General features: G+C 43.3%; 1 protein-coding gene across 8 annotated transcripts in view; it reads right to left on the bottom strand.

The window, feature by feature from the left end:
- Positions 1–2,413: 2,413 nt before the first annotated feature.
- NCOA2 (nuclear receptor coactivator 2) overlaps positions 2,414–27,591 on the bottom strand; it is a 303,163-nt gene continuing 277,985 nt past the window's right edge. For 7 of the 8 annotated variants that reach the window (XM_045063214.1, XM_045063208.1, XM_045063209.1 and 4 more), the window contains 8 exons: positions 23,213–23,378; positions 19,998–20,276; positions 19,208–19,285; positions 16,733–16,967; positions 14,947–15,124; positions 14,040–14,238; positions 11,960–12,049; positions 2,414–6,310 (listed from right to left, as the gene is read on the bottom strand). In XM_045063214.1, the coding sequence (XP_044919149.1) occupies positions 6,299–6,310; positions 11,960–12,049; positions 14,040–14,238; positions 14,947–15,124; positions 16,733–16,967; positions 19,208–19,285; positions 19,998–20,276; positions 23,213–23,378 (1,237 nt within the window). In that variant the 3' untranslated portion in view covers positions 2,414–6,298. The remainder of the gene's footprint in view (positions 6,311–11,959; positions 12,050–14,039; positions 14,239–14,946; positions 15,125–16,732; positions 16,968–19,207; positions 19,286–19,997; positions 20,277–23,212; positions 23,379–27,591) is intronic. The other variant, XM_045063213.1, reaches the window with a different exon arrangement.

The raw sequence follows: 27,591 nt of genomic DNA, 5'->3' as shown, positions 1-27,591 counted from the left end.
AAAGGATTTTAATTAATTAATTAATTATTAATAGAGAGGGAGAGCTTGCGTACCAACCATGCACCAGCAGTGGGGGTGAAGAAGCAAGCTCCCTCATGAGTAAGGAGCTGGATATGGGGCTTCAACCCAGGACCCTGGGAGCATGACCTGAGCTGAAGGCAGACATTCAACTGAGCCGGTAGCCCACCTTTTGTCCTTTAAAGAATGCCTTCAGGGGGCGCCTGGGTGGCTCAGTGGGTTAAGGCTCTGCCTTCGGCTTGGGTCATGGTCTTAGGTCCTGGGATTGAGCCCCACGTTGGGCTCTCCACTCAGCGGGGAGCCTGCTTCCCTTCCTCTCTCTCTGCCTACTTGTGATCTCTGTCAAATCAATCAATCAATCAATCAATCAATAAAAATCTTAAAAAAAAAAAAGTGGCCAGTTGTTTCAAAATCAGTTTTATGAGTGCATTCCTACTAATTTGACTAAAAATGCCATCTTTCATATATGTATAATTAATCTATTTCTGGGTCCTGTTCTTATGTATTTATCCATTTTGATATAAGTATTTTACAATACTAATCAACAAAAGCCCCACATTGTTTTTCTTATTCAAAGTTTCAATGATTGTAGGTCTTATCTCCCAAAAGCATTTTTATTTCTAAGATTTTAATTGGGATTTGTAATGATTTGGGGGAACTGACTGTTTTTAAATATTGGGCCTTTTTTTTCCTGGGTTCAAGATGTCTCGATTTTTACAGGTCTACTTTCCTAGATCTTTTTTTGTTCTCCCTTCTGTGTCTTTTATTTATTTATTTTATTTTTAAAATTTTTTTTAAAGATTTTATTTATTTATTTGACAGAGAGAAATCACAAGTAGATGGAGAGGCAGGCAGAGAGAGAAAGAGAGGGAAGCAGGCTCCCTGCCGAGCAGAGAGCCTGATGCGGGACTCAATCCCAGGACCCGGAGATCATGACCTGAGCTGAAGGCAGCAGCTTAACCCACTGAGCCACCCAGGCGCCCCCTTCTGTGTCTTTTAAATAAGAGTTTATAGTTTTCTTCACAAAGGATTTTCATACTTTGTTTTAGCTGTAATCTTATTTTATAAGCATTGTATTATTGTTTCTATAAAAGGAGATTTGAAAAAATTGATTTTTAGTGTGGACAGAAGGTATCGATTTTTGTATATTCTAGCCATCTGACCGAGATTTTTTATTCATTCTAAAAGCTGGTTGATTCATTTGGGTTTTCAGGAGAGACGGTCAGATTGACCAAAATGTTTTCCTTGTCTACTCCAGTAGTTACACCTCAATTCTCAGCACTGGTAATGAGGGTTCCTTGTTTTGTTCCAACTTAATGGTAAAATATTAAGTCTATTTTTAATATTTTTCTAATTTGACCATTTAGTAAGATGTATCAGTGGGAGTTCATCAGATAACCTTAAATAACTTTAGGACATTTACTTTTCCTAGAGGTTTTCTCATGAAAGGGGGCTGAAATTTATGCTATGCAAATTTACTAAAAGGTATCTACTGAAATTAATCAAGTTTTTTCCTTCCTTTAATTTAGTACAGTTAACAGGTTTGAGAGTTTTATTATTTTTTTCCCAAAGATTTTATTTTTGGAGTAATTTTTACACCCAGTGTTGGGCTTGAACTCAAAACCTGGAGATCAAGAGTCACATGCTCAGGGCGCCTGGGTGGCTCAGTCAGTTAAGCCTCTGCCTTCGGCTCAGGTTATGATCTCAGGGTCTTGGGATCGAGTCCCTCAGTGTGTGTGGGGAGTGTCTGCTTCTCGATGTCCTTCTGCCCGTCTCCCCCTCCCCCAACTTGTACTCTCTTTCTCTCAAATAAATAAATCTCAGGAATAAGTCACCTGCTCTCCTGACGGAGCCAGCAGGTGCCCCAGCATTGATGAGTTTTCTATTCACTCATGTTGGTTTTATATCTTTTAAAAACACAGTTCCAGATTATATTTACTAGTATTTCCTCTAGTTTATGCCTTGGGTTTTAGGAACTGTGCTTGTATTATTTATCAACTATTAACAAACCAATTGATTAAAACCATCACGGGGCGCCTGGGTGGCTCAGTGGGTTAAGCCTCTGCCTTCGGCTTGGGTCATGATCCCAGGGTCCTGGGATCAAGCCCCACGTCGGGCTCTCTGCTCAGCGGGGAGCCTGCTTCCTCCTCTCTCTCTGCTTGCCTCTCTGCCTACTTGTGATCTCTGTCTGTCAAGTAAATAAATAAATATCTTAAAAAAAAATGTTAAGAAAAATCTGTGAGATGGGTCAGCAGGGGAATCAAACGTTCAAGTGCCAGGAATAGCATCAACTACTGTCTGAATGTGAGAAATGATTAAACTACAGGTCAGGTATTTTAAATTTAAATGCAGTTATGAATGAAAATACAATATAAACACATTAAAATCGCCCAAGCCATGTAAAACCCGAAGGCATTAAAATTTATTAAATGATGCAATAACAACAGAATTCTTTATTTACAATAGCATTATTTAACATCAAATAAGCAAATAGCATCAGCAAAGCAATATTAACTTGCATAAATGTATTTAAAATTTCTCTGAATATATCTACCTTTGCATAAACTGCTCACACTAGAAATACAAACATCAATGCAGGTGAACAAAGTGATGTTCAGAGTCAACTCCATTTTGAAAATAAATCACAACCTGAAACACTGTAAGCTTTCTCCTGAAGAACCATAGTTAATATATTGCTTAATTTTACCCTTGTATAATCTTTTCATATACACACATCTCAGATGCAACTTCATGAGGAACTGTACAAATAAAACCCACAAATGACAAAGGAACAAAAATGACAGTTAAATGTTTGAAGAAATGTATCATCATCACTATTCAACAACATAAAGGTTAAGTGATGATGCACTTATTCAAAAATTGTACACAATTCACTATACAAATATAATACATTGGACAGCTATGTAGGAATATACAAGACTTAAAAACAGATCTAAGGCATTATGCTAGATTTTAGCATTTTGAGGTTCTTGCACATAGCTTTTACCTGTAGTAAGAAACTTAAAAGATTTTGTTTTAGTCTATAAAGAAACACCAGGGAGAAAATTCTAATTAAAATCGAAGCCACTACAGTAATTTTCTTTTGTGCAGAGAATGCTTTGCTCTTAGGCAGCATACTACCATACAAATACTAGAAAATTTTAAATTCACACCAACAATTAATGGCTTAAGTTGCATTTCAAAATTGATTGTGTATCTTTGGGTTCTGCAAGTGGATCTGTGCCACCCATTTCATGTGTTAAGCCCATATGAACTCCATTTTTAAACACAGATTAAAAATTGCATTATATAAACTGCAAAAACATTGCTTTCGGTTATTACAGGCCATAAGAGATACACGTGGGAGGGGCATTTTTAGTCTTTGAGTCAAACGAATTCATTGTAGTAAAACAGCTCACTTCACTTGTTAAACTTAGCACATTACATGAACACTTAAATGAGTTTTACAACCAAGTTAATGTATGTATACTTTTCACATTATGTGTTTTTCACATTTAGTAATATAAGTAAAACACTGATTATTTTGTTCTATTAAACAAAACCAAGTACTCAGTCTAACAAATTTATTGTTTACAGCATGAGAAATACTGATAATGAAGGGGACTGATTTTGGCTTTTGCTTCTATAGTGATCAATATGATCAGAGGATTCCTTCACTGACTTTTCTTAGTTAGATGTAAAGCAAAATCCACTACCTGGTCTGAGCCACAGGAGAATTTATCATCTCTTTTCCTTCAAAACAGTAATGATCATGAATTACTCTAGATTACCAGTATCACAGGTTTGCAGATTTGTCTGAATTGGGATGGACATTAAGACAGTGGGCAGATGGGTCAACGATACAAGATACACAGAGATTTTTGGGGACAGTGTTCTGGTGAAAAGGGACTGAAAACAAAACAAAGCCAGTTTAAACTCCATTTCTCGTTTGTGCCGTGTGAAGCTGAAGTCGTTCTGATTCACATATCTCTAAAAATCAACTTAAAACCGGTCACAGTAAACTGTGTCATGTGAGCCTCATCACACCGATGAGGTCACGGAGTTCCGGGCCAACATCTGCTCATTTTTTTCCATCTCTGCTGGGCAACCCAGTGGTTTGGTGGAGACGAGCAGAGCCTCTTGAGGGGCCACGTGAGCTGGTGGCCGTCGAGAAGTGCTGTTCCTTGGCCACCTCCCTGTAGTGAGACCCCTCTCAAGTGGAACAAGGTATCGAAATGCAAATTTCCAGAACATTTCTTTAGTATGGAGCAACACTTTCAGACTGTCTACTTAACCATTTATCTTTGGGCTAGATCTCTTTCTATACGCCCTTATTTGCCCGTAGAGAGAGAGAGAGAAATAGGGGTTGTTGGTACATTTTCCACCCTGCCACGAATAAACAAACACTCAAATTTCAAGGAAAAACCTCTCTGTTCCTAAAAAGCCTGGCTAATGAGATATAAAATGCTTTGCTTTTTAGACATCAAAAAGACATCATTCTGAAATTTAGGTAAGAAAGTATGTGAATTAGGGGTTGGGGGGAAATAGCTCAAAAAAGGCCATCAGTTTCTCGGTATTGCGGCTGTCTGAAACTGACGCCCATTAATAAAAGATTATTCCCCTACCAGAGTGGGCAAGAAAAACCATAAAAGTGGCCTGCTTAGTAACATGTAGTCTTTCTAAGGTTCATTAAGAAAGAATATAAACATATAAAAATCAAGAATTGGTTCCTACAGCGGCTGCATATCATATAGATTAGATAAATGATTTATGAGCAGAATCACGAGGTTTAGAAAATAAAAAGTCTTAAGTCTACAAATTAGGTCTAATCAAGGCATCGATATCCTTTACAAAACACCTTTAGGAGACATTGCTATGAAGATATCTAATTTAATACTGAAGTACCTCAATTTTGAGTCAATTCCACAATATGTATACCTCACAAAAATTATACAATTAAAACACTTAAGTTCTCAACTTAAATTATTGCTTGTTTACATATAAATTGGATTTTATGTACCTTACAAAACTTCGGCTTAGTCAGCACTGCTAAAAAACAAAATAAAAAACACATGGCGGAGGTTCAATCTGTTGTGATATCTGCTGTCAATTTTAAACACACTGTTATTTTTGCCCGTTTTTGTAGGCCAATGTTGCTGGGGAACAGAATAAACATGCTTCCAAAGCAGGTATCCTTAGTTTGATTGGTATCAAGTCCTAACTTTGCTCCTCTCCTTGCCAGTAAATGCATTTTTCTAAAAGTTAATAGTTAGCAATTGTTAAGTGGCTGGCAAAACATTTAAGGAAATAAAGGGCTTACCTGGTTTCTGTTGCTTTTTAGTTTTTTTCTAGCAAGATGAGTGAATGTAGGAGAGAGGTGGGGAAGGCCGAGAGGGGAGGGAGAGGCAGGATCACACAGGGGAAGAAGAGGTGAAGAGGTACGGTCAAAGCTGTCTGAGCAGCCTAAAGGGAGCTTAGTTTGGAAATGAACGTTTCTTCTCAATTCACAATTTAGATGAACTAGCTTGATTCTGACAAAGGAAAAAAAAAAAAAAAGGAAAAAGCACTTGATCTTATTAACAGCCCTCTCACAGGCTCCCTTTCATCTGTTCGTAACTGGAAACGCTTCCCAACATGGTCTCTAGAACTTCTACAAAGATACAACTATGATTTTATCGGTCCTCACTCCTTGGGTGTCTGTACATACAGCGCTGTCCATGGTGTCTGCTCTGCTTTTATCCCAAATGCAGGCTATAGTTTAGAACACCTTTAGTTTGATTTTTTTGTTTGTTTGTTTGGGTAATTCTTTTCTTTCCCCGAGATGAAATCTTAATCTTTTGCACTAGACTGATAAGCCAGGGAAAACAAAGCAAGAAACCAGTGTCTGGAACCAAACAGGAACAGAACAAGAGCATGGTTGTTTTCCTTAAATACATACATTTAAATACATTCAATCTGACACGGGTATGAAATTTGCCTGTCAACATTTACTTTGCAGGAGAGATCTAAGTTGCACTAAGGTGAATGCAGTGAACAGACTGAGCAACTGTCTGGACGTGAGCTTCAGACTGTCAAGAGAAGAGGCAGCTCCTCCTGCAACAGCCAAGTGGACTCCACCCTGGGAGCCGGGGCCCAGGCCCATCTGCTGACCTGGCTCTGGCAGAACTGGCTGGCAGGTTGATTGGGTCAAAACAAATAGACACAGCTCTCCAGGCTGGTAAGTGTTTTGAGCAAGTGAGCCCAGTCAGCTGAAGAGAGAAGCAACCAGCTATCTTCAGTGTCAGCAGTATTTCTGCAGGAAAACAGAGAGAAGTGTCAAGTACTTCTGAAGTTGTTATAAAACACCGTTGTAATACTCATTGTGAGATCATCAGAATACCTGGCCATTTTATTTTTTTAAATTTTTTATTAACATATAATGTATTATTAGCCCCAGGTACTTGGTCATTTTAAATACTGCCCATCCTGAAGGCGGCATCTGGCTGAATTACACTTGATTCTAATGCAGACAAGCAGAAAGCACTGGTCCTAACCGGACACATTATTTCTAAAGGCAGCGGATCCTACGTACCGTTTTGAAGACGGAGAGACTGAAGTGGATTACCCGTCTCTCCTGAATGACTGCTGCTCTCTTCCCAGCAATATCCCAGACCAGTTCAATCTCTCCCACCTTCTCCAACGAGATTACTAAGATACCTCGTTGCTGAACTGCCCTTGCTTTGTGACAGCATATTTCAGAAGTGGCCACCACTTGCTTACTCCTTCCTCAGAATCATCTGGTACAAATCCACTTTCAGCAAAATGTCTATCTCGGCTCTCCCTTGTGGAGAGATGCCCTGGGTTCTGCGGGTGTTATCCTGGCTTCAGCAAACTGAATAAGCAGGGTTTGGCTCTCGGGGAATTCGTGCTAGTTTTTGGCTGCTATGCAGTGACAGTCTGAATGACTGAACACAGAGGGTTGGAGTGAGCAAGACCCCAGTGGAGGTTGTCTGCTTGGTTGGCGCCAAGTCTATCTGTCAGTGCTTTTCTTTGGCTGTTGACTATGTTTCCCCCCGAGATATTTTATCCATGTAGGAAATACTCTGTGCCAGGTTCTGGGGATATCACCATAACAATACACTTCTGGTCCCTGCTATCAGAACACTGAGTGGGCCAGGCGGACATAGAAATAGCATGGTCCGAGTTCCGTGAGAGGAAACACTGGGTGGTTGCTGTGGGCACGAGTAACAACTGCTTTTGGGGTTTAGATCTTTAGACACAGCACATCAGGGCCACTAGAGATGGTCTAGTTTAAGTCAGATTGGAGAGGAAGTTTCACCTAGTCCCTTGGAAAGAGAGATCTGGGCAGACTGCTGCCAGATTGTGCAGTCTCACGGTCACAGGGGGGCTACCCCCCACCCCCACCCAGCTGCGTAGCTCCCCCAAGCTTAACCCATGTGCACGAGACCTGCTCTGGCTACACCTCCTCGTGAAGAACAGTGAACGTCCTTCTCTCTATAACAGACAGTTGATATCTACCTTTATTCCCAATTTGTGTCACTTACGTGATTTTATATAGAACTACTCCATGGCTCTGACTGAAATAGGAAAAAAGTAAATTTTCCAGTTAGTCTGGAAAAACAAATTCTATTGAGAAGTATCCCTGTCCTTAGCCACTTGAAGGCGGCAGTGTTCTCTCACACGAATGGACACCAGTAAGCAGCCAGCAGGCAGGATCGGTGTCATGAAAGAGAACATGGAGTGGGACATGCATCTCTAGAGGGATGCTGCTTGGCTTGGCATCTGGCTGTGTCACTTTGGGGGGGGGGTGTCACTAAACCTTTCTGTCCCTCCTACTTCCTAGGGCAGTCATGAAGATTAAACCAAATGATGTATGTGGAGTGATTAAGTACTTCTCGCAACAGGTAAAGTGCTTGGTTGGTGTTCTCGCCACTATCACCATCATCACCACCTCAGAGCGGGTCCTCGTTAGTGATCGATTTCCGTAACACGAGCCAGTACAAGTAATTACAGCCCTGCTTTATACAAGAGCCCTGCAGCTGAGCAATAAACTCAATTTTGGCCTGTTTAAGTATACGTAAACTGCAGAGGCATACTCTAAGTCCTTGTAAAGGAAGAATCGTTGGTGATAGGAAATAGCCGCCCTTCTCTAAATGGTGTTTTGGTAAATCGCTCTGCTTTAAGCAAGGTACAGTTTTAATCTCCATTTCAAGATAAGTGGAACATAGATTCAATTAACAATGAATCACAGTGCTTTCCAGCTCAACAAATAGAACCAGGTTACGGATAAAAATTCTGGAAACAGTTCCTTAATTCACAACAGCACCAAAGCTATTCCAGAAACACAAGAGGCTGCAGATGACTGGCTCACCCTCTGTGCACACATCAGTATTACGGTGACAAGGACGGGTTAATGGCCAGTCATCACTCATGGATTAGAAGGGATACACTGTACCTATTACCCCTGGAGGAAACAAGAGCCTCTGACAGACCGTTCTTTGGCCTTAACATTCACACGAACGAAGTACAGATGGGTAAGCAAGATTCAAGACAGGGACTGGGAAAAACAGGGAAAGTGGGAGTGACACGAATGGTCCAGGCTAGATGACAACAGGCAGAGCCTTCTTACCCTGCATCCTGACGGGTACTTGGGATGGGCAGAACATCCTGTATTTACTGAAAGCTGCTTTTTGTGGTGCTGATCATTCCATCTCAGTTTTAGCGGGCACCCTTTGGGCACCTAGATGTGCATGCAGGTAAATACCCTGGGCCCACCGGCCCACCTTCCCTGCACCTCTGCCTCTCCACTGTGCCCAGGCCCCCTCTGTGGATTAGTCGATCCAGCCTGGGAAGTCCCTGCTGCATTCTGCTTCTTGGAATGGTCCCCCTCACTTCCAGGAGGGATACCCCCCCACACACTTGCTGTGTGGAGTTGGCCAAATTCCCTAATTCTGAGACTCAGTCTCCTCATCGATGAGCGTGGGGAAGGGCTAAATCTCTGATGGGCCCTGAATGTCCCTGTATGCTAGAGACCGAATGGTATGTTCCCTTTCTTCATGTCAGAGGCTTTTCCCTCCTAAGATGAAGTTTCCTAGTGCCTGACACTGAGGGCTCTTCTCAACTTGGAGCTGAATCTTCACTGTCTGCCTGTCGTACAGAATGTGGGAAGGTTTCTTTTCCCTTTAGGATCTATAAAATGAGAGAAAGGAAAAGCAACCAATTTTTGGGGGGGGGCCTTCTCCAATGTTACTTGGATAAAACCTTTAGAAAGGTATCACGGGAGCTCTGTGTCCCCTTTGGGGAAGTGGGAGGTAGAGTGCAGGGACTGGGAATGCACCCTTTGGGGTCAGCCTGCCTGGGATCCCTTCTTGGTGTGACAGAACCTCAGGTGAGTCATGAAACCCTCAAAAGAGTAGTTCTACCATACAGTTGTGATGTGGTTTAAGTGATCTAGTTTAAACCAAGCCTATAGCAAACAATCATGCTTGTGGTAAATGCTCAATACCTGTTGGTTGTTTCTGGAAAGATTATGAAGATGCCTGGGTGGGCTCAGTTGGTTAAAAATCTGCCCTTGGCACAGGTCATGATCCCAGGGTACTGGGATCAAGCTCCGAGTGGGGGGAGGTGTCCCTGCTCAGCGGGGAGTCTACTTCTCCCTCTGCCCTCTGCTCCCCCTGCTTGTGCTCTTACAAATAAGATCTTAAACAAACAAAAAGATTACGAGTGCCTGCTTTGTGGGGGTGCTGGCCTAGGCTGGCACATAGTCACACTTGAAGGTGGCCGGAGGGAGGTCTCATCCTGTGGTTGTGGGTTCAGGGAGGAAAATGTGATCCTGGCCCCAAATGCTTTCTTCCTCCCACAGAGCTTCGATGTGCCCAGAGGTTAAGCTCCCTGGCACTTCTGGGTTAAAATGGGCTATTCTTTAGTGGACGCCTAATTATACTAATGTCATTGTTCCTCTGGGAAGTGCCATCCTAGGTTTTAAGCATCTACTTTATGCACACAAGGCATCAGTGGGTTATGTGGCCACTCTCTGTAGAAGTGCAGTGGGGTAGGGAGTGGGGTGGGGGAGGCAGGACTGGCAGCAAGAAGATGGCAGCCCGGTAAGGGGCTTCAAACTCCAATAAATGGCACATTTAGAGTTTAAACACAGGGCCAATATGAAATATATTCTATTTTCTATATGATTCGCTATAGCAACATTGACCATTTAGATGAGCTGTGTATCTGGGTACTTAGAGAAAACATCTATAGAACTCCCCACCCATGGGCCTCTCTGCAATGCATGACTATGGTTCTATTTTTTTTTTTTAAGATTTTATTTATTGATTAGACAGACAGAGATCACAAGTAGGCAGAGAGAGAGAGGAGGAAGTAGGCTCCCTGCTGAACAGATGGCCCGATGCAGGGCTCCATCCCGGGACCCTGGGATCATGACCTGAGCCGAAAGCAGAGGCTCTAACCCACTGAGCCACCCAGGCGCCCCAACTATGGTTCTTTTTTTTTTTTTAGTATTTTATTTATTTGCGAGACAGAGTGCGCATGTGTGCACGCATGAGTGGGGGTAGGAAAGGGATGTCAGAGGGAGAAGCAGACTCCCTGCTGAGCAGGGAGCCCATTCAGGGCTCGATCCCATGACCCTAGGAGCATGACCTGAGCCAAAGTCAAGAGTCAGATGCTTAACTGACTGAGCTACCCAGGCACCCTGGATCTATTAATTTTACTTTTTATTTTATTTATTTATTTGACAGACAGAGATCACAAGTAGGCAGAAAGGCAGGCAGAGAGAGAGGAGGAAGCAGGCTCCCTGCTGAGGAGAGAGCCCGAGGCGGGGCTCCATCCGAGGACTCTGGGATCATGACCTGAGCTGAAGGCAGATGCTTAATGACTGAAACACCCAGGCGCCCCATGGATCTATTACTTTTTAAACTTGGATATTAACAAAACCACCCAAGATCCACTTCTTTTGTAGGAAATTGAACATTGATCCTACATTTTCTCCACTGAGAGAGAATTTTTAAGTTAATAAAAGTTATCTACTGCTAAGGAGTATATCCCTTAGCTTCAGAGGGCCCCTGTGGGCTCACTTATCTACATGCTAAACTGCTTCCAGAGCCTTCCTGTTAACAGATCTGCTTTGCACACAATTCAGTTGGGTTCTAAGTACCAATTATTCTTTTTAAAGATTTGATTGAACATGGTAATATCTTTCTCTTTAGAACAAGTGTTGAAGAGGGGCGCCTGGGTGGCTCAGTGGATTAAGCCGCTGCCTTCGGCTCAGGTCATGATCTCAGTGTCCTGGGATCGAGCCCCGCATCGGGCTCTTTGCTCAGCGGGAGCCTGCTTCTCTCTCTCTCTCTGCCTGACTCTCCGCCTACTTGTGATTTCTCTCTCTGTCAAATAAATAATAAATAAAATCTTTAAAAAAAAAAAAAAAAAAAAAAAAAAAAAAAAAAAAAAAAAAAAAGAACAAGTGTTGAAGATAATAGACAAATAATATACATGACTGTTGCCCAAACAAAATGAAATACAGAGAAAACCCTTAAGAAGAATAAACATACACTTAATTAAGGGATAGACAACAATTAGCTCCTCTTCATCCTCCTGAAGATCTAACATCATGATTCAGAAAAAGTAAAAATAAAAGTTTGCTCAAACGTGACTGATTCATTGCTGCTTTTTTGGCTATCATAATATCATTTCAGAGCAAAATTAGTGTTCTTAATTCATACCACCACCATTAGCTCAATTAAAATGAATTTAAAGAAATAATTATTCATAGAAAATCACTGTATGCCACATAAAATTACAAGGTATTTTTCAAAATCACCAAGTGTTATAACTATCTTCAGTCTACTTGCTGACAATGTATCTGCCAGTTTTGGTCTATAAAATACCCACGTTCACTTTACTACCCTATTCACCCTGTGCTATTTCTTACCCGTGATGCGTCTCCCTCCTGCTTAATCATATCCATTCCAGGCAGCTGGTTTGGGAAAAGGTTGCCTCCCCTCAGAGCAGGATCATTAACCTGAGGGCACAAGACAGCACAGTGGCTACCTTCAGTGGCACGTCCAAAACCAACCATCAATCTTCCTCCTTGTCTTGGTTTTTAGGAACAGAATTATGGAGAAAGAGAACTCTATAAAAACAGCTCCATCCCTGTATCCACTCTCCCACGTATAGATTTGGGGGGGGGCGGTGGAGTATGGAGGAACAAGAAAATAAAAGTCACACTAACTGCCTTCAAAATTAAAATTTTCCTTCTGTGTAGAAATTTGACAGAGACAATAATACTAGAAACATTTTCATGCCTTAATATGTTCACCTTTTTGGCTGGTTGTAATGATACTAATGACTCGTATATGGGACTTTAAAGTCATCTGAGAAGCTCCTAGTATCTTTGCTATTTAAGTTAGTTAATTGATTAGCAAGAGCAAGTCTGAGTACCCAAACAGTGCTGAATTTGGGGAATCTTCTACAACCAAGTGAACTATTCATTAGCATTCATACAATTAGTAAAGGTACAAATACTAATACTGTATAGGACTGATTTTGTCTGAAGAAACACGCTAGAGTTGTATTTTTTTGGCTTCTCAAATTAATTCTGATACTCAAAAGGTTTAAGTCTATGCAAAAGTTTCTATACAGAAGTGATCTGGGTTATTACAAATGCACCAGTTTACTTCCAGATAGGCTGAGACTAGACTATGTCAGTGGCCCTGGCTTTATAGTTTCCCTAGAAAGAGAATCAGGAACCACTACTGGTTTCTTTTTGTAGAAAATACAAAATCAACACCATGTTTTCTCCACTGAAACGATTAAGAGTCTATCTTTAATTATGTCTCTTTAATTTACCCAAGTAAGCATTTAGCCACCATCAATTCAACTACAAGAAGTGCAAATTATTACACACACAGAGCTTTCTTAAATTGCAAAGGGCTTTGAATTTTCTCATGCACTACTCTGCATTTTTATTAACATCTTATAGAATAAAACGCTGAGGTGCTGTAAAATTTAGTAAAATTTTCACACAAATTGTGGTTTACCAACATCAGATTAAATAGACCTAATCAAACTCTGAATCTTTCACCATTCTCACAATTCTCATCTAACTGGAATATCCAGTTCTGTCAGTGACTTACTAAGTCATTTAAACCCTCCATGCCTCGATTTCTCCATACATGAAGTAACACTCAGGGTCCTTGCCACATCTCTACTTTGCATGAACTACTGAGGTAGTAGAATGCCAAGCCATTTTGTGCCCTTTAGAAAGAAGTCTTCTGTAAATACGATTTAAAAATTACCAACTGATATTTTTACCTGTGGCTCAGCTGCCTCAGATTCTGAATCCCCGGCTTTCTGAGGTAACAGTGTGCTGAGTCTCTTTGCCACCAAGTGAAGTTGGTGTGCTCTTAGGGATAGTAGAATCACTACAGCCTTAGTCAGAATTACAGTCTCAAGCAGAAGCCTTTTAAAAATTGGCCAGAAAATTATGGCACCCACATCCTCAAGATGATGGATTAGAACAGTTTTTGGATGACCGGTGTCATTTAAAGCTAACTGGGTGGGGACCGGGCGGGGGATGGAGTGGGGAATAAAGCTAATGGGATGGCAGGCAGTAAGTTCGGCCTTTGCGATTCATCTGATTTTTCATTTAGAAGAAAATCAGTTCTTTAGCTATAAATCCAAAATAAAGCCATTTAGGAAACACATTTACCATTCCATTTTTAGAGATTCACTTTAGATACTGCTAAGTTCCTCAAATGATTTAAGTGACAAAGTTAAGAAATACTTTCAAATATCCTTGAGCCGTCAAGAATCCTTTCATGTTTATTTCGTCATTAACAAGTATTTCTGTTAATGGCACTAACACAGGTGAAAGTAAGGTGAGGAAACACTCATCAAAATAAAAGTGGGAGTTGATGGTAGATGTTAAGTATGTGGCAAGATACACTGAGTGCAGAAATAGGCAAAAAGTTTTGATCAGAAGACAGTGGGCTGCTTCTCAGGGTGCTCACCTGCTCGGGACCCATGGAGGACAGCCCTGACGTAGGCACGGAGGTCACTGAGGTCATGCTGATCTGTCCTGTCATCTGGTTCATGTTGCTCATCCCACCTGTGTTGGTCGCCATGGATACATTGATGTTCATATTGTTATTGTACATGCTGGTGTTTGCTTGTTGCCCAAAGTGTGGTGGGGACTGTTGTGAAAACATGCTAGAACCCAAGGAAAAGATGAAAATGTCAAGAGTTGTAGGGCAAACAGGCAGGCAGTTCTGCCCGCTGATTTCTCAGGCAGTTACTTCAGTTACTTCAGAATGAGTAAATCTAAGCTGAAAGAATCCAGGGTGGGGCAGCCAGCAGGGGTGGAGTCCGAAATGGTAAGGGGAAGCGCTCAAGGAAGCTGCAGGGGTGACCACGCTCCTCTCCTTTTCCTCCCTGGGAAGGTCTAGAGATCTAGTTTTCACTTTCACGTTTGCAAGTAACAAGCTTTTTATCTGCTTGCTTTTATTGCATGTACTGATAAAGGATGGCTTCTAAGGCACTGCCATCCAGAGTAGTTTCTTGCTTAAACTGGTGGGGTGATACCTTCTGAGGGGAGTTCCTTTCATTCCTAAGGAAAAGATATGGTAAGCTTTTGTAAGTTCTGATAACTTTTGCCCTAGGAAAATTAAACTTCCTTAATAGTTTATTTGACATTGTTTGCTTGAGCAAAAAGTTAAGAAAAAAACAGTAAAGATGGGCACCTGGCTGGCTTACTCATTAGAACAAGTGACTCTTGATCTCAGGGTTGCGAGTTTAAGCCCCTCTTGGGCACAGAGCTTACTTAGTTTAAAAAAAAAAATTACAGAAAAGAGACAGGTGGTCTACAGAAAGATTCCCTGGTGATCATTTATATCAAAATGCCACATAAACATGGCATACCTGTTTCCGGCCATATTCCCCTGTGCCCACCCGTTCATGTCAGAGGAGGCCTGGTAGGCTGGATTGGCTTGAGACTGCTGCATCATGGGGCTCTGGGTATGCGCCATTCTGGGCGACATCAGAGGGCTCTGGGGCGTCGTTGCCCCGGTAAAGCCTGGATCAGGCTGCTGACTTATTCCTTCAAAAACAAAACAGAAATTGGAAAGAGATTGTTAGTGTTATGGTAGAGACTAGGGAGGAAAAAGAGAGAACGTTCAAATTAACATACACATAGAAAATTACTTTCAAATACCTGATCATGTGCTGGTTAATTATATACACCTTAAAGAGACTCCAAAATGGGATTTAATTCATGAAGCAAGAATTTCCATATCTTCCTTCTCTACAGTGGTCACAAGGGTGCCTAAGAACCATGTTAACCACCATGACTAGAGATGGAGAATATATTGTTCTGTCCCCTTATCCCTCTCCAAATCAAGAATGAGTCAAACAGGTATATTTCTCTTTTACCTGAAATAGTCTTTACATTTTTATGTATCAGTATAACTGGGTTGTTTATAAACTTTAGGTTAAGATTAAAGTTCAGCTGTATATAAAAAGTTAACACCTGAATAATTTTTTATTGAATCAAGTCATTCTGTGATGAAATCAATGCATTTTTAAAAGTAAGTAACTGCATCACGATTAGCCTGTTTTGTCTTTAGAAAGGGCTCTATGGTTCTTCAGTGCTATCTAAGATGAGCAAGAATCAGACAAATTCTATGTAAGCTTCTTGTTCAGTGTAGAAGCAAATGGCATTTACGCTACAAGGAGCGGAAGAACTTTCAGAAGACTTTTCGAAGTCATCAAAAAGGACACAGAGGAACGGAGCTTCAGAACAAAGGCAGCAACTCAGGAAATTTCAAGGACAGTAAGGGAAGCGTGTTTCTGCCTAGATGTGTGCAACGTGCAGATTTAATTGATACTCAGATTGGCTGTGAAAGAGAAGTTTATGATTACACAGAAAAAGCTGCCCAGTAACTGTTTCTTTAAAGAAACAGGAGACATGAATGTAAGCACCACACAGACTTGATATTTATAGATAACTCTGGCAAAAGATAGGTAAAATCATTTAGAATAGGAACAACATAAGCACTTAACTTTTATCAATAATTTAACCTTTCATTAAACATGACATGCACACAAATATTAATGTTTATGATATGAGACGTCTGTCTCTTAAGACTGACATTAAACAACAAATCAACACGAAGAAAACCTAAAGGCCTTCCACTGGGGTTTCTAGGTAACACTTCTCACAAATTATCGATTCATTAAAGCTTCATCTTTTTAAAAAAAATTACAGAATGTCTAATAGTTGTATTTATATAGGTGTTTCAACATTTTGTATGTATCTGTTGATTTGAGTCAGACTCAGAGGTTTTCAAACATAAACACATGGCTATGCCCCTGTGTGTCCAAACGCTGACAGAAACACGTGTGTTCACACACACTCACACACACAACCGAGGGACTGTATACACACACACTTACTTCGGTCACTTTTAAAGTAAGATCTGCACTCAGAGAAAAGGCGGTACCTGAGCTGAGAGACGGGAGGTACTGTGCTGGACCTGGGGGCTCCTGACCAGCCCCAGCTGTCCTCCCGGGTTGCCTATCACTCCCTGGCTAGCCAGACTCCTCTGGGAGCCAAGCAAACAGCTGTGAGGGCAGAGCTGAGACCCAAGACCGGGGGACACTGGGGAGAAAGGACTGGTAAAAGGCGGTGGGGATGGAAGCCCAGTACCGTAGTTCGGAGGGAACGGAAACTGCTGTGCGTTTGCCTGGGGCATCCGGGGGTTGCTCAGAGTTGCTGGTAAGCCACCAGGAGCCACCATGCTTGAGGTCATATTCAACCCTTGTCCTCTCATCATCAACGTTCGCTGCTGAACTTGCTGTTGCTGATGCATCTGTCTCTGTCGAAGATGCTGGTTCAGGATTTCCCTCTGTCTTTGGGCCAGCATCTGTGCGTTAATCGGTGCCTAAAATAGGGGCGAGGTGGGGAGTACACAGAGGGAAACATTGGGGGGAGACACAGGTTGAAAAACAAACTATATATTAGAAATAGGACAAAATCATTTGGAAAATAAAATAACAGGAAAGAACATTTTAGAGGTGAACAGTTGGTGGGTGAGGATATGAGCTTCTAAAGTCTATAGAGATGATGATTTTTCTGAAACCCTGCATTGACTTAGAAGGGTACGTTCACTGTTAGTTCAAGTAACCAGGAACTCACCGCGAGAGGCACGGTTAACGGGAAGGACTCAACACCAGTGCTATCTGTAAGACGAATGTCCTAGACACCTTAAAGTGGCAACCTGGGTCTCATTCAAGGGACATTCAGGTCTAACAGGAAACCAAACCATCTGTGCCAAAACATGGCTTGAGACACTTTGGAAAAGGTTGAATGGAGGCAGGAAGAAAGTGGGGAGCGTAGGGAGAGGGGTTAATAGGGACATACAAGGGCGCCTGGGTGGCTCAGTGGGTTAAGCCGCTGCCTTCGGCTCGGGTCATGATCTCAGGATCCTGGGATCGAGTCCCACATCGGGCTCTCTGCTCAGCAGGGAGCCTGCTTCCTCCTCTCTCTCTGCCTGCCTCTCTGCCTACTTGTGATCTCTGTCAAATAAATAAATAAAATCTTTAAAAAAAAAAAAAATAGGGACATACAAACAGTCCAGGGCAGAACGATGAGGAAAGGAGGGATGGATGCAGGGAAGGGGTGCCAGTGCTTGCTGCCAGCAAGAGGAAGAAGGCCATTAATGGGTCACAGTGATGCACAATCAATCTTCATTACTCATGGATTCCATACCGGTGAACTTACCTACTTGCTAAAATTTATTTGTAACCCCCAACTCAGTATTCACAGCACTGCCGTCATTTAGGGACATGTGCAGAGAGGCAAAGAACCTGGCATGTCCGAGGTGCGTATCGTTCCCACCAGAGGCTGAAACAAGGCAACACTGCCTTCTTGTCTCAGCCCCACACTGGAAAGAAGTGCCCTTTTCGTGGACTCCTCAGATCCACGTTTTTTACTCTGTTGCGCTTTTCCCCGGTGATCCTGCTGTTAAGAGGAGTGCTAAAATGCTGCCTCACTTTTTTTTTTTAAGATTTTATTTATTTGACAGACAGAGATCACAAGTAGGCAGAGAGGCAGGCAGAGAGAAAGGAAGGGAAGCAGGCTCCCCGCTGAGCAGAGAGCCCGATGCGAGGCTCGATCCCAGGACCCTGAGATCATGACCTGAACCAAAGGCAGAGGCTTAACCCAGTGAGCCAACCAGGCACCCCATGCTGCCTCACATTTCTAACACCGAGAGGCGGTGACGTGCCTTCTGGGGAAAACACGGGTTAGATGAGCTTCGCTGATCAGGCAAGAGTCATAGCGCCACTGTCTCTGAGTTCAAGGTAGCGCATCAACAGTACGTATCACATAAAGTGCCTTCAAACCCAAAACACACATGAAAAACAGGGTTCTGTACTGACGGTCTGAGGACGATGTCATCACACAGGCTGGCGGGAACCGAACGCTCTCTTTCTCCAGTTCGCTAATTCAGTGTTTGCGTTCACTTTATGGAACACAACCAAAGTAAATACTGAGAATTGACTGTACTTGGCAGTGAAAATGGCAGTGTTTAGGGGAGGGAACTACAAAAGTGACAGGCTGCAGTGCCTGGATAGCACTGACTCTTAGTTTTGGCTCGGGTCATGATCTCAGGGTCATTAGGTTGAGCCCTGTGTTGGGACTCTGAGCTCAGCTCAGAGTCTGCTTTGAGTTTCTCTCTCCCTCTGCTCCTCTCCTGAGCATGCATGCTAGCTTGCTCTATCTTTCTGAAATAAATAAATCTTTTTTTAAAAAAAGGGGGCAGGGGACGCCTGGGTGGCTCAGTTGGTTAAGCAGCTGCCTTCGGCTCAGGTCATGATCCCAGGGTCCTGGGATCGAGTCCCACATCGGGCTCCTTGCTCGGCAGGGAGCCTGCTTCTCCCTCTGCCTCTGCCTGCCTCTCCATCTGCCTGTGCTCGCTCACTCTCTCCCTCTGTTTCTGACAAATAAATAAAAATCTTTTAAAAAAAGGGGGAGGCAGGCAAGACAGATGTGACACAACAGATCCATGGCACTGATCTGGATCAGATGATTTCTGAGTGACTCTGCACCAAATATCAAGGAGGAAGAAATGACAGAAAATCAACAGATGCCGTGAAAGCTGACGGCTGGTTGGCTTCTTACCTGTGTTGGTACTCCAGGCCTCAGAGTCAAGTTCACGTTGGAAACATTGCTGATTTGATTCATAAGCGGCTGGCGATTCTAAATGCATGCACACAGAAGAATCAATACATTTTTAAAACAGCGTATATTTTAAATCACTTTTCTTAAGAGATCACCCTCCCCAATGTAACCCCTGAATGCCATTAGATACTGAAACCACATAGTTTACGGTGGCATGCCCTTAGAAAGCTAATTATCAGTAAGGTTTTACATTGCTTAAACAGAGAAGGTTATTTTGGACTGTTGCTGGAAATCTGTCTAGGCTTGTTTCAATGAGAACGCCTGTGCTTGAGCTATCTAGGTGTTCCATAAGGCAGCACTGCTCTGTCCCCATTCAGCTAAGAGTGACTATTTCTGTCACGGGGCAGGACTCTGGACTGGAGCTACTGTTGTCCTGCGGGCTCACACTGGGTTAAAAACCACGTGAGGTCCTTTTACTCACGTACTCATTGCGCAACATCACACAACAACCCCATTTTACAGACAGGAAAATGGAGGCTCGGAGAGCTCAAGGCTCCACTGTTAATAAATAACAGGGCTGGGAAACACTGAAACAGATGGACAGCTACTCCGGGCTGAAGTGGAGTTAGCTGAGGAGACAAAGAGAAACCGGCAAAGCAGGCAAGAGCGGGAGATGTAGGATCATCCTGGAAGGGCTTCCAAAACTTCCCAAGGACACAGGATGGTTATGCCCTCTCATGCCTAACTGCCCCCCCAGCCGCCACCTTCCCAGGCACCCACAAGAGCGGACCTGCTGGGCCTGGAGACGGTGTTGCAGCTGGAGTCTCAGCTGGTTTGGCTGGTTCTGCACCAGGCCGGTGGGCCTGAGGCCTGGTCTGGGCTGCATGCGGAGTGTGGCGTAGCTTGGCCGCTGGCCCATGCTGTGAAAGCTTGGGTCTTGCATGGCAGGATAGCTCCCCTGGGCCATCTGTGCCTGAGACGCGTACTGCTGCGGGAAAACGGCGGCCTTCTGCTCCAGCATGATGTTCGAGTCCTGACTTGGGAACTGCTCTGGATCGACTGCCTGGCTCTGCAGAGAAAGCCCAGACATGACCCAGTCAAGTAAGGAAAACCCCTGGAAACAGCAGAGTCAACATCAGGTGAGTTTCTCTCACTGTCACATAGCTGAAGCTTTCTATCCTCACTTACGACTCAAGGTACCTGGTTGCCTCCTAAAGAGTATCTTTGTTCAACACACCCCGATGTGTGAGGACAGAAGCGGTGCTGGCCCGGACTCCCAGCGATGCTTCTTCCAAAGAAAGCGAGAACGAGGCCTCGACTACGCAACTCTTCCTCCTCACTTTGCAAGTCAGAGACTGACCTGGACTTTAAAATGTGCATGTCCCCTAGAAGTGTTACATGTTCTCGCTCATTTTTCATACCTGCATCAATCATTTTAGTCAGACAACCACCCTGGAGCCTAGCTGCGATCTGTTGTGTTGGGGTGCTCATCACCATTATTCCTATTTTGCAGCTATCAAACACTGAGACCTGCAGCCGAGAGGCAAGCTGCAGCAGGCCCCTCTGGCTAGGTAAGCAGTGGGTCCCCCTCCGGTTGTGAGCCAGCGTCTGAGCTCCTCGCCAGCATGATACACTGCCCCGGTGTAACTGTCTTCTATGGCCGACAGAATTCTCTACAGTTGGCCCCCATCTTACTACCTCCTAGACATATCTGATGTGTTTGTTGTTCTTGACTTCTTACGCTTGCCTTATCTGGATCAGAATGAGACAGGTGTAGAAAATCCAGAACTAATGCCAGGAGGAGAGTCTCAGTGTCTGTGTCTAGGGCATGAAGGAGCACCCGGGAGTTCCCTTCCTTCTACTTCTGGGGGGATTGCTCCAAACCTCCAGATATAAGGAGGGAAGGAAAGGTATCTCTTTGAGTTTTCTTCAGCTTAGTCATGTCCTAGGCCTCACTCAGACCAGTCTATCCAAGGTAGAGCAGGAGCCTGGGGCCGCTGCCTTCCCCTGAAAAAATGTGGATGGAACCTACTACCCCGGGGAAACCATTCATTATTGAATCACTGCTCTAACCACACCTACAAAACTATCTCAGAACTTTAAATATTTGCCCATCTTTAACAGAGAAGAAATTTAATTAAAAAAAAAAAAAAAGATTTATTTGACAGAGAGACACAGCAAGAGCGGGAACACAAGCAGGGGGAGTGGGAGAGAGAGAAGCAGGCTTCCCACCGAGCAAGGCACACAATGTGGGGCTCAATTCCAAGATCATGGGATCATGACCTGAGCCAGAGGCAGACGCCTAATGGCTGGGCCACCCAGGTGCCCCAAGAAGAAATTTAATTATATAATTTCCATTTTTAAAGATTTAAAAAAATTTGTTATTTATTTGACAGAGAGAGGAAGAAAACAAGCAGAAGGAAAAGGAGAGGGAGAAGCAGACTCTCCCACTGAGCAGGGAGCCCAATGAGGGGCTCGAGCCAGGGACTCCAGGATCATGACCTGAGCAAAGGCAGACGCGTGGCCCACTAAGCCACTCAGGTGCTCCAATAATTTCCCTTTTTAAAGAAAACACACAACTCTGATGTGTACAAATAAATCCATTTGTACTCTCCATTTCCTGACTCCACTGTATGTTTCTGTAATTCAGTTTAATATGATATTACTACATTCACGACAGATGTGATGAGACAAAATAGAAGACAGAGATAAAGAAAGGAGACTAAAAATATTAATGATGAAATGACACTAGCTTTGACAAAAACAATGCTACAGGTGGCTCAGCAATCCCAACAGCCATATTTTTAAATGTCACTTGGAGCAAACCTGAGGATAACAATACCGACGAGGCTGACTTCTAACTACCACTAAAGCAGAGCCAGCCGGCCACACAGGAAATACTTAAATTCCATGTTCCTTTCTCGATTTACTTCAGGTTATATTATGTAACCTCTCCAGTCATTTCTTTCCATTCTGCTCCTCTCGATATGAATTGACAAGTCTTCACCCCCACCCCCCCGTCTGCTGCACGGCGGGCATGATGACAATACTGTTTCTGTGCTTCGGAGAAGCCTCTGCTGGCTCCGCGTCGCCTTCACACAGACCCTCCTGACATGCCACATGCCCGAGAAGGAGGGTGGACACAGGAAGGTTCTTTTCAACAGTAAGAAATAAAGATGATTTGTGCTGAAAAAAAAAAAAAGACGGTACCGAGACTGCGATCGTTTTTTTAAATCTGTGGCTGTTGATACGCTTTACAAAGTGAATCAGGAGGTCTGCTTTGCGCACCATTAGCCGAGTAGCCAGATACAGAAAATACGGTGCTATTGCATGAGACTGAGTGAGGTTTACTGTATTATTGCTATAAAGTACTCTTTAAAGCAGAGAATTACTTGAACCAACTAATTGTCGGGAGGAGGAAAGCTAAATAAGCACATTAAGACTGGTTAACTCCCTTATATTCCCATTTATGCTTAAATATCGCCCAAATTACTGTGGGCTCAACCCACACAAAGGTAAAAATGACTAATGAACTGCAGCTACTTCTAAAATGACTTCTGCTAACTTACGTGCAAAGTATTCGTTTAGCACAAGAGCTTCCTATCACCAGCCCACAAATGTAAAGACTGAATAAGATGATCATGGATACGGACTGGTTTTTTAGAAGAAAGGGTTCTAGGTCATTGGGGCAGCAATGCTCCATTCCCGACTTCCCTGTTCTCTGCTCCTTGTGGGTCTCTCCCTGTCATTAGGTGAGTCGGCCCTGACTTTCTGACTTTCAGCTCAATAACCCAAATTATATGTGAAGCACATTTTCAGTGTTTTCCATCCTTGGGCAAAAGTTTATGTGACTGTAACAAGGAGGGCAAGAAAGAAAACAGAGTTAGTTTGTTAGGAGGTAAAGCAGCACTCTAAAAAGCAGACTGCAAATCATAAACAGAAGAAAATGGACAATCTTGTGCCCACGAGAGTGCTGGACCCCCACCAGTGCCCTGCGGCACGTACCTGGCTGACCAGTTCTGGTATCCCGAGTGCTCTGTCAATCTCCTCAAGGCCATCGAAGTTCCGCAGGGCCAGATAGAGCTGGTCCAGGAGAGCCCCTTCATCACTCGGAGATTCTGCCGCAGGATGCGGACACAGCAAGTCATCTGGAGAGCTGCCGAACTGCTGCCTGTAAGGAGACAGACTTCACTTTGGGCCCGTGGAGAAACTAGCAGATTAGAGAACACTTGCTTTCTCTTAAAAGTTGACAAAAGTCAACCAGTTGGCTTCCAGGGTCTTTGTAATAAAATACCATACCAGCCAGACATAGAACAAAATGACAAGTCACAGTGACAGACACACTTTTGTTCAGTGCCTAACACAGGCCAGACCCAACTTGAGGCATGGGATGTATGATTTCTGTGGTTATTGCCCCCACTTTAAGGCTCGTAAAGCTAAATAAGTAACTGTGTAATCGTCTTGTAATAAGAAAATTAATTCTAAAAATAAGAGATACACAAGGAAAGCAGGTGATGCAGAGGCTGAGGGACGTTCAGCCATGAGTCGGGGATCACAGGAGCGGACACCGTGGCGCAGGGACACCAGCACAGGCACGCGTGGGTTTAGGGCCTGCCCAATCCCCGTATCACCACACATGTACGCGGAAGTCTCAGGCGTGTGTGTATTTACTCTGCCCTGAAGTAATCAAAGGATTTTTCTGAACGTTAGTAGGAAACACAAAGTTGACGGAGCAGCCTTATTTCCTATGAGGCTCTGATGACCCACCTGGGAGAGACTAGAGACCTAGAAGCATAAAAGGTACATTAATGTTTTTGAATTCAGCTGTCGCTAGACTAACACTGGCTGGACTAATAGGAAACTTCTTAGTCATGCATAAGCAGACCTTGTGAACATTTCTTAAAGCCCTCAGGAAGTGTGGCTCTTGGCCTGAGTTAGAGACTCAAGAACGGTAGATCACAAATGTACACGTTATATTTATTATATAAGGTCATCGGTGGTATAACCATAACACTAAATTCCCAAACTCTATGGAATATGAAACTCTTATAATTTAAATCAATTGAGACAAGTTGTGGGGGGTGTTTAAAAAGAACTTCTGAGTTAGTTTAATATCAGAAGGGAAAATGATACTTGTATTTTGCCAAAAGAGTCTAATCTGAACTCTTAGAGTTACCATATAATGTTCTGGAGAAAAGAAAAGTTTATGAGTAAGCAGCTTCATTTTTAAGTCACTGAGAATAGATCTGTCAAAGGATGAAGTTCTCTGACCCCCTTTCATAGGCCATGTTTTCTAAAGACAGCTTAACATGCCACTCTGGCCGAGAGTCCTGAAATGCTATTAAAGCCAACAATTAATTTCAAACAGTTATAATACAGTGCATTAAAAAACAATTTATACCCTCCATTTATCCCTAGTAACTTGCAAAGAAAATCGCCCAATTTTAACCACACCCTCGATGACACTGCTCACCTGCTGTCACTGCCTCCAAGCCCACATTCCCACCACCTCTGAGGCACCGCAACCTGGCTATGTAGCCACCACCACACGCCAAGTGGTGTGTGATGCAGCCAACCGGGTCCATTCAAAGGGCTCCCGTTGCTAAAGGCAACTGCCACTCTTGGAGGCTCCTGTTCTGCATGCAGTTCTAGGGCCTTTTCTCCACCTGCCTCTTCCCCCTTCACTGCCTGGCTTCTCAGAAAGACATCATTAGTGAAAATGGTTCCTCCTGCCCTTCCTGCTTCTCCAGCATCCGCACTCTTCCAGAATTTAGTTTTGAAACATTAAGGGTGAGCGGATCATTCTGCTGCCACACTTACCGAGTGGGAGGAGGAAGGAGCAGATGTAGAAAAGTGGCAACATGGAAGAGAAACACCACATGTGACAGAAGCAAAAAGAGGAGGAACTTCCCCAGAGGAGTGACCAACATTCGGATGTGGTTAAGTTTCATGAAAAAAGAGTACAAGTTAGCCAAGAGTGGATGTTGTCTGTTTACCAAATCACTTATACCTGGGACCTCACTCCCCAAAGATGCTAGTTACATGAGGCATTAAAAGATTTTCTTGGTCTAGCTTTATTCAACTTCTGTTTCAACTTCTGTTTCTTCCCACATAAGCATACCCCTTCACCAATGGCAGGCTAAGGTGAAATTTACTCTCTTTTTTAAAAGATTGACTTATTTGACAGAGAGAGACAGAGAGTGAGAGAGAGAACATGTGCATCAGCTGGAAGAGTGGGAGAGGGAGAAGCAGGCTCCCTGCTGACTCTGGGATCATGACGGGAGCCAAAGGCCGTCACTTAACCAACTGAGCCACCCAGGTGCCCCTGAGATCTACTCTCTTATGTCTGGGAAGGCTGAGGGTTCGCATCAACCCAGAGTCTCCAGTTTTGGAACAGAGGAAACCCAGTGTCAGCAGGGAAGGGAGGTACAGTCGCCCTTTGCAAGACAAAGCCACCCCAGGAAAGATTACATCCAAAGGCAGAAAGGAGAAAAAAAAAACTAATGCAAATGCTTATTTGCATTTAAAAGAATTTCCAGCATAATAAAATAACCCATTTTTGTCCCATGCTTTTCTTAATTAAAAAAACATCAAACCAGTGCATGATGCTGACTCAAAGTCAAACCGTACTTCCAGGCCTTCCTACTCTGGTCAAGGCTCTTGTCAAGTCAGCCTCTCTTCAGTTCTCCTTATACAAAGTTGTCAGGTTCCTTTTCCCAAAATGAATTTTACTGAGCTGATTCAAAATTCTTATTTCAGCTCTCCTGGAAAATATCTATGTCCCCAGACAGGTGGTTGTGGTGGAATTTAAGTACACATACACTTTGGTAAAGCTGGATCGTTCCAAAACTCAACGTCCACAACTTCCCTGTCAGCCCCAGCCAACCTGGGCAATTGATCTTTTCCAGAAGATGCCTTCTAAACCACTACAAGGCCACAACGTGTCATTCCAGGCTTCCCCCTCTCTTTTCCACTTAAAACTGACATTGTTATTTATGTTAAAAACATCAGCTTTGGACTATACCCAGGGAAGAGATCTTAAATCTCCTTGTTACCCCAGTACTAGAAACTGCATAGGTTCAATAAATTTCCAGCTGACAAAAATAAAAGGCTCCTGATCAAGCCAGGATATTATACCTTATACTTAGAACTAAGTACAGTGCATTGTGGCTTGATCTGATAAACTTGGGCATACCACACATCTGTCACTTCCTAGAGACATCATAATATGATTGGCTTATGGGGAAAAACACCAATACAGACTTCCAATCCCAACTTTAAAAATGCCTACCTATTACCCTGCATTTGGGCAATTACAAATACAGTTAAAACCTAGACAGCGTCTAGATCATGACCTGAGTTGAAACCAAGAGTCAGATGCTCAGCCAACTGAGCCACCCAGGTGCCCCTGAAATCTGTTATTTTTAATTTTTTTAAATATTTCATCTATTTATTTAACAGAGAGATCACAAGTAGACAGTCAGTCAGAGAGGGAGAGGAGAAAGCAGGCTCCCCGCTGAGCAGAGAGCCCAATGGGCTCGATCCCAGGACCCCAAGACCATGACCTGAGCCGAAGGCAGAGGCCTAACCCACTGAGCCAACCAGGTGCCCCTAAACCTGTTATTTTAAAAAAAGATTTATTTATTCATTTATTTGAGAGAGAACATGAACAGGGAGAGGGCCAGAGAGGGAGGGAGAAGCGGACTCCCTGCTGAGCAAGAAGCCCAATGTGGGACTCAATCCCAGGACCCTGGAATCATGCATGACCTGAGCCACAGGAAGACACTTAACTGACTGAGCAACTGAGGTGCCCTAAAACCTGTATTAAAACAAAACAAAACAAAAACCCGACAAACAACAACAACATCAACAAAACAAAAAACAATAAGAAACTCTGGGAATGTACTCTACTTTATGACATTTCAGAAACCCTGTTGCCTTTCATCATCTGTGCATTTGATAAGAATATTACATTATTTTAGACTAGAATAATCCCCAAGGGACAAAATGCTCAGTCTACAGTAGGGTCCTCATTGAGCCTTCAACTCCCAACTCCTTGTACATGAACCTCAAGTTCATATTTGAAGTTGCTACAGCTTAAGTTTTCTAACAAGTTTGCTTTTTGGAAAACACTGTGGGTGCATCCTTTAAGCTCCCACAGTGCCTTCTGGCTTAGGCTTCTATCTTTCCACATAGGGACTCTTGCCACCCACCAACCAGCCCAGTGGTACCATCACCTAGGGCTCAAGGTCACCTGAGCACCATGTGCTTTCAGTGCACCACTAAAAACAACGAGATTATGCACAGAACATAATTGTGATGTTGGTTTGCAGGGAATAGTGGAACTCTCAAAAAGCCAAGCACAAACAAAAGATCACCTGTGA

Source organism: Mustela putorius, unplaced genomic scaffold (genome assembly GCF_011764305.1).
Source record: "Mustela putorius furo isolate JIRA1106 unplaced genomic scaffold, ASM1176430v1.1 tig00003846_pilon_pilon_pilon, whole genome shotgun sequence".
NCBI classification, from domain to species: domain Eukaryota; kingdom Metazoa; phylum Chordata; class Mammalia; order Carnivora; family Mustelidae; genus Mustela; species Mustela putorius.
The sequence above is the reverse complement of the archived record's forward strand: the minus strand, read 5'-3'. Positions and strand labels throughout refer to the sequence as shown.